Genomic DNA, 7403 nt, shown 5'->3' on the forward strand with positions numbered 1-7403 from the left:
GGCAGGGGGACAAAGGGCCCTCGGCCACACTCCTGGATTTAACTCTTCCGCGGGCCCAGGAGTCAGTCGGGGGATGGAGTGGCCCTTGCCCTCCCGGGGACTGAGAGCCGAGGAGGCGACGCTAAACGCTAGGTGACCGACTCCGCAGCCGCCCCGCACAGAGCGCTCCCGCCGCAGAGCTCGCGCCCCGGCCCGGAGCTGCCCCCGCATCCTCAGAGCCCGGGGCTCAGGGAAGGAGGAAGCCGCGTAGCGGGGGTGGAGGCGGCCTGCACCCGCCTGACCTCGGGGGATCCGGAACTCGTGGGTGCTCAGAGGGCCGCGAGGGTGCCCGGGGAGCCCACGTGGGGCCGGGGATGGGAGGCCCAGGAGCGGCCCGGAAGCCGAGGACTTGGGGGTGGAGGCTTGCTGGGCTCCATCAAGCCTGCTGCGGGCAGTCTTGCACCGCCCCTCCCCGGGCCCAACCCCCATTGTCCAGACTTCCCAGAGCGGCGAGGAAACAACCCTATTCACCTTCAAGAAAAAAAGATAAACAAGAACATCCCCACCCCATCGAGCGAAGACAGTGTCCACTTAGAGATTCTAGAGCCTTCCGTGGGGGGAGCGGGTTGGTGGAACTGTGTTCCTGCTGGAGGAAAGTGGAGAAAGCAGACATATTTGAAACAAAGATGAACACCCATCGTATAGATGACAGAGCTAGGCCTGTTCGCTTAACGAACCACATTTATTAAAAATGACTACGACTGTACATAAAAATCCAAGGTCTCTAGAAAGCCTGTAAGAGCTGGGGCGTTAAGGTTTCTGCTTCCTCAGGTTACCGAGTTGGGTAGTGGGGGTGGTGGAGGAAGAGGATGACGCGGGGAGTTTTCCTTAACACCGTTTCAAGTTAGTACAGTAGCTGAATACATTCTTAACTAGCTAAGAAGTAAACAGAATATTCCCATATGTTGCCCCCTGCTCCTGTAGCTGTGGTCCAATGATTTGCAAATTCTTTACAAAACCAAAGCACCAATTTTACATAATCTCATATACCTATGCAACTATTTATACAATATTTTCCACATTATTCTACAGTGTATCTAAGCACACACAACTGTACAGTTTAAAATTATCCTTTTTTTTGGCGACCCTTTTTTTTTGGCGACCCCTTTGCTGTCTCCTGAGTCCTATGAGGCCCCCGGCTGGCCCCCAGGGGCACACAGCGGAGGCCTAGCACATGAGGCGACTGAACTTGGGCAAACATGGCTTGTTTCAAAGCCTGGGAAGATCAGTCAGGCCAAACCAGCACCTTCACAAAGCTCTTCTTGCCTCCCAGGCTTAATGTCTTCTTTCCCTAGCAGAAAGTTAACAGCAAAAATTTCCTTGTTGAAGCTTAAGGCCCACCCTTCTCTCCCAGAAGCAAAACCATTTTACCACTCTGGGCTTCTATTTGGGCTTACACATTTACAGATGAAAAAAAAAAAATAAAAACACCAAAGCTTTCAACATCTTTGATAGCGCTAGGCCCTCTGTCTCCACAGCCCCAGTTCACTGAATGTCTAGTGTCTCCAATAAATAAATCTGTAACTTTGAATCACCTTCAAATTTAAAAACACTTGAAAGTCCTCTGTTAATTTCTTTAAAAAAGAAAAAAAAAAGTCTAGGCTTGTTTCAGTTACCTGCAGCAATCAAAAAGCTTTGGCACCTTCTTTTAGAGAATTGCACAAAACAGGACACATCGGGGTGGAAGGCAAATGTCTTTTTGGCAACAACCTAGGCAAAGAAGACAACAGAAACACCACCCAGTCCATGGGCAAACGGTGAGCTCATTTTGACAAGGTTAAAATAACTCTTTAGGGAGTTGTGTAAAAAGCATAATAACCCCCCATGCCTTTTGAGGTGTCTTTACTGTATTCTTCAGCGTTAATGTCCTCACACTTTATGGAGGGAGAATTTTCATTGCTAGAGGTGCTAGGAGACAGGCGCCTTCGCTTACAAGCACTGGTATATACCCCTGAATCATTGGAGTCGAGAGACTTGATGGATGGGGGTGTCTCTATCCAAGAAGAGCCAATTTCTTCTTTGACTTTCTCCTTGGAGAGCTGATCTTCAGAGAACCCCGGGGGGCTTGTTCGGGAGGTCCATGGGAGTCCAGCTGCCATCTTCCTCTGATAAGAGCCTCTGCCTCCCCACCCTGCCATCGCGGGGAAGGCAGGGTCGGGGTAGTACCCCAGGGCATGGGACGTCTGGAGGGGCAAAGATTTAATGCCATATGGGAGCAAGGTGCTGGAAGAATACTCAGACTCATAGGAACCGATGTCTATTTTGTTGGTCCCAGGTTGCTGGACAGGCGTGACAAGCCACCGCTGGGGAGGGTTGGCCACCTCTTCGCTCTGTTGGGGTGAAAGGAGGCCGTTGGTCTGTGGCACGGTTCTCTCACCATTGTAATATCGGGCTTGAGGTAAAGTGTTGACAAAGGGCTCCGGGAAGAAGGACTGAACGCCGTACCGACCTCCGGGGACAATCTGATGGGATCTAGGAGAATCCGTGGGAGATGGAGTTAACCTGTCATTTTCGGAAGCGGTGTACATGCTACAATACAAAGAGAAACACTTAAAAAAAAAAAAAACCTAATGTTGTCCCCAAACAGTCTACATCCCAGAAATGAAGAAGGCTCTAGAGCCTGAGCGCTGGTCTGCTGAGTGAAGGGCCAGAGGTGGGGAGGCACCAGTCCACTTCAGCTGAACTCTTGGCTCACGGGGATAAAATTTCCCATCATGAAAGAGATAGTTTCCTCCCAGGCATTAAGCATTTAAACTATAGAAATTCCATCTTTGCAAGTCCTAGAACTTGAAGAACTGGGAGCAACTCTCCTGTCTGTAGTAGGGAAGGAATGCTGGCTGAGGTGGGTAGAAATGCCAAATTTGAAAGGCACTTGTGGGCCTTGCTGTTTAATGTTATGAAAATGACATCCTTTTGGTTTAAGGTTTTTCTTATGTAAAAAAAAATGAGGGAATAATCCCTGCTCCTGAGAGAATTAAAAAAAAAGCTGGGATCAAATGGGAAGGAGGCATATAAATGCAGATTATGAAAATTTCAAATCTCCACTCAAATGTTAAAAAAATAAAAGCTTCTCATGTTTAAGCCCTTAACATTTCTTTAGAAATGAACAAAATCCTTCTGTGAAAATTCCAAAGCAAGATTAGTCAAAGCCAAATATATGCAAAAATAAAAATGGGTAAAAATCCCAACTGTGAAAGCTCTTCCTAGAATATGGTCTCACGAAAGTGTCTGATTCAATATGTCTCACTCAAAGGCAAGGAAAAATAAAGGTGCACTTACGAATCATAGTTGTCCCTGAAGCCTTTTGCAAAGGGATTGTGATCAATCTTTAGTTGAGTTATCTAGATAAGGAAAAAAGACAGTCACTGAGTACTTTCTCTCTCACCCTGGATGGGGCTTTGGGGATGCTGGGGACTCTGGGGCACTCACATCGGTGTTTTGATAGGCAGTCACAGCAATGAACTGCGTTTCTGAGAAAGTGAAGGTCTGTGTCTTAGAGGGCTCATTCAAGTCCTCCACGCCATCCTCTGTGACTTCAACAATGTGCAATCTCGGCTGGTACTTGTGCAAAGACTGTAACACTATCATCTGCAAATGGTACAGAAAAAAGAGCTGCCAAATCGCAAACGTGAAGTCGACTTTGACCAATTCTATATTTTGGAATGGAACTTGCTTGCTCCTCAGCCCACAGCTAACTTTCTGTTGCCATTTTTGAAACTTAAAACATAGCCAAAATATGTGTGTTTCATAAACACTCTTGCCTCTCGGTTTCCTAAGTCGCCAAAAGATTTCAGTCTTTCTGTTCCTAATTGTTCACCCACTGTTATTGAAATCCAATAGGAAAATGACCAAAAAAAAAAAAAAAAAAAAGTAGAACTGAGAAAGGTCAAAGGAAAAAAAAAATACTAGAAAGTGGCAACAGGTAGCTGCAAATATTATAAACACAGTAAAGAATACAGAAACTCATTAGAAAAGAGATTCACAGCCAGAAGACACCACCTCCCCTGTCACCCTACCTGGGTGTTGTTGTTGTTTGCGCCTTTGTTATTGGTGAGTTTTAACTTCCCAAAGGAAATCTCCTGTCTCATCCAGTGGGAACCAGTATTAGGAGACTCGGGGTGAACATACATTTTGTTGCCTAAGAGAAAATGAAACAAAACACAAAACTCAAGCATATATGGCTGTTTGCAAAGGGAGGTAGGGGGAGAGAGAATTTACTACTCATGGGCAAGATTTAAGAGCTAGACTTACAATGCCTGTCTCTCCTTAGGGGCTTAAGACCAGTGGAGACCAAGTAGTCTCTACTGATTCCCCTCCCAGGGGCCCTGTGCTTCCGGCCTTCTTTGGACAAAGCAAAAATGGAACCAACGGTCAGTGCCTCTTGAAGGTCAGTTTGCGGGAGTCTGAAGCTAGAAGGTCAAGATCTGATGGTGGAAAGTGGTTGGATTTTTATGATAAACTCAACCTTGGGGAGATCTTTTCTCAAGATTAAAATGTCAGGAGCCTTGCCCCCCGGAGAGTTTATGGCAATGATGTCCTCAGAGGTAGGGATGTGGTGGGGCAGGCTAGCTAGGGTCGTGGTTAACATGCTATACGCTAGTCGGCAAGAGGTCTGACTTAGCGATTCTCTCCCTTAATCAAACATTCAACACAAAGAAACTCCTGCTAACACCTCCAGGCCCCGGATGTGGAAGGAGCGATGCGAGATTTGGTTGTGCGTGGTCTGAGCGGGGCTCCCAGCGCTCCACCCTGCCCAGGCTTCCTCTCTCCTCACCCTGCATGTTATTGTCCGCTTTTCCGCAGGTCACCCATTTGCCCCCCTGGAAGCGCCAGTGGTTGGGGTCCGCCAGCACCACTTCTACGAACACGTTGTAGTGGGCGGTGGGATTGAGTCCGTTTATGTTGAAGCTCAAAAAAGGAAACATGCGTCTGTGCAAGGGAATAGAACCAGGAGATGTAAATCGCGACGGCCGGGCACAGACCCACGTTCGAGTACGACACTGGGAAGTCTACAAACAGAATACCGGTGGGTCAAGTGGCCCTCACCACGTACAATATTCTTGAGTTGGCAACTCGCGGGGAAATCTCTTTCCCGCAGTAATTTGCCCCAATGTTATTATTTCCCCAATGCCCGCACTTCTGCATCCCTCACTCAATTTCTCAACCCATTCAGATACTCATTCATTTTCTTCCAGGATGTTTCTATTTAATTTTTTTTTTTTTTTTTACAAGTACGAGTGCAAGGGAACATTAAGTTGCTCTCGTTAAAAAAAAAAAAACAGAAACAAAAACTCTACTGGTAAGGCTAAAAGTGTCCCTCGGACGCCCCTCTCGCAGCACCCACGCCTCACTTTCCCCAGAATGAACCAGTGCCCTCAGTGGGATTTGTAGCCGAACTTTTTCAGGCCCGGCATCCCAGCCCAGTCGGACTCCAGGGGCCGGCCTGACCCACTCCCCGGATCGGCCCTCGCTGCTGTCGCTCACGTCCTCACGCTCGTCCCCCGGATGCGCCCCGTGGAGACCTTGGCGCCTAAAACTGCGGGAGCCCATCTCCAGCGCTCGGGGGGAGCCACCCCTCGAGACTTCTGGCCCGCCTGTAGGGACCCGTGTACAGCTGGGCAGGGGGATCTAGGAAATTCAGCTTTGTGGACAAGCCTCAATTTCCATTTCCGCCTCCTCCTCGTCAGTCCGGGTGAGGACGAGGAGAGCGAAGGGGGTAAGCAGCTTTAGCCTTAGCGCCCTGCACGAAGCGCCGGTGCGCGGACGGACTGGAGACGCGGCGTCTCCGCTGGTAGAGCGAGGAAACTCTCCCAGCCACGAGCGGAGTGGGCGGGCCGCGGGCCCCCATTCCCGGCCACCCCAGGACCACACAGGCCTTCTTTGCCCCCGCGCCTCCGGGCCCCTCCGCGCTGCGCTCACCTGCCCTGTTTCGTAATGATCATCTCGGTTTGGTGGCGGTGGAATTTGAGCCACAGAGGCCGGTTGCACAGGTAGACGTGGGCGCGGAAGCCGGAGCCGGGAACCCCCAGACCCCCTAGTCCTCCGCAGGTACCTGCGGCTGCCGCCCCTGGGTACGGCCCGTAGAGCGGAGCCCCCTGGCCGTACTGATAGGCGCCCGGGCCGCCTCCACCGCCGCCGCCGCCCGCGCCGCCGCTCGCGCCGGCTCCCGTGCCGAACTGCGCTCTCCCGGGTGGGCACACGGCCGCGGGGAAGCCGCCGGGGGGCAGCATGGAGCCGTAGGGGTAGCGCGCCCCGTTGGGAGCCGGGTACACAGACCCGTGGGGCGCCCCAGCCGCCGCCTGGTACGGGAAGAGCGAGCAGGGCGCCGCCAGCTCCGAGCCCTGCGACCCGGGGGACTGGAGGTAGTAGCGCTCCGAGCTCAGGCTGTCCATGGAGTAGCGCGCACTGGCCGCGGCGGCGGCGGCGGCGGCGGCGGCGGCCGAGGGCAGCTCCTCCTCCCCGCAGGGGGAGCCCTTGCGGCCGTCCGGGGGCCCCGGCTTGGCCACGGCCGCGGCGCTGGCAAAGGCGTCCCCGGCGTCGGCGTCACTGAGCATGGTTGCGGGGGCCCCCGCGCCGGCGGCCGCAGGTTCCCCGCTCGCCGCCTCGCACGAGAGGCTGCCCGAGAACTTCTTGGGCGCTTTGTCTAAGTCCAGCCTCTGAGGCGAGGGGGCCGCTCCCGGGAGGTGGCCGGCGCTCCCGCCGCCGCCTCCTCGCGCCCCCTCCAGCGGGTAGAAGTGCGCGCCGGGCAGGTTCACAGAGCTCACCAAGAGCTGCTCCCCTAACTGCATGCTTTGCAGAGCGCAGACGGCAGCTGGCTGCTTCCTCTCCGGCCGCGACCTGATTATAAAGGCAGGATGGGGGAGCCAGCGCCCTCTTCCGAGGGGAAGGTAACTTCCCCTTCCTCCCGTGCCGGGTTACCCACCTGGCTACACGCGGGCCGCTAAGGCGCGCGCAATTGCGCGCGGCGATCCCCGAGCCCTTTCCGAATGGAAAGCGCACGGAAGTTTGAAGGCAAGAGGCGAAAGCGGACCGAGAAGCGATCTGCTTTTCCTTCCCAGTCCCTTCTGCCTCTCTGGACCTGTACTCTCCTGGCCCGCACACACAGGAAGAAGTCTTAGATCTCTCTCCCTGTCCGCCACCAGAGCTAGCCTTTCTGCCCTTCTCCACTGACAATCTATCGGTCAGGTGGACCACTTGGAAACTTGCAGGCTGTCATTGGCTGCTTTATATATGTGAGGGCAGGGAGTGGCTTCGCGGCCCCACAGCCTCGGGACCCGCTGATTGGTTGGTGGATGTGACACTAATTCAATTAGGCATTTACTAATTGGATCAAGTTGCCTGAGACTTTATTTTCCTATCCTTTA

General features: G+C 52.7%; 1 protein-coding gene across 3 annotated transcripts; it reads right to left on the minus strand.

Annotated features, from left to right (window-relative positions):
• Positions 1-702: 702 nt before the first annotated feature.
• On the minus strand, positions 703-6859 carry EOMES (eomesodermin). Of its 3 annotated transcripts, none has more exons than XM_015102203.3 (6): positions 5959-6859; positions 4814-4968; positions 4056-4177; positions 3469-3627; positions 3319-3380; positions 703-2511 (listed from the first exon to the last, which is right to left on the minus strand). In XM_015102203.3, the coding sequence occupies exons 1-6, from the start codon at positions 6825-6827 to the stop codon at positions 1830-1832; spliced, it is 2049 nt and encodes a 682-aa protein (XP_014957689.2). In that variant the 5' UTR covers positions 6828-6859; the 3' UTR covers positions 703-1829. The 3 variants fall into 3 exon arrangements, with proteins under 3 accessions (XP_014957689.2, XP_027813736.1, XP_027813737.1); XM_027957935.2 differs by having other exon boundaries at positions 703-2568; XM_027957936.3 differs by lacking the exon at positions 5959-6859 and having other exon boundaries at positions 703-2568; positions 4814-5923.
• Positions 6860-7403: the final 544 nt, after the last annotated feature.

Source organism: Ovis aries, chromosome 19 (genome assembly GCF_016772045.2).
Source record: "Ovis aries strain OAR_USU_Benz2616 breed Rambouillet chromosome 19, ARS-UI_Ramb_v3.0, whole genome shotgun sequence".
NCBI lineage: Eukaryota > Metazoa > Chordata > Mammalia > Artiodactyla > Bovidae > Ovis > Ovis aries.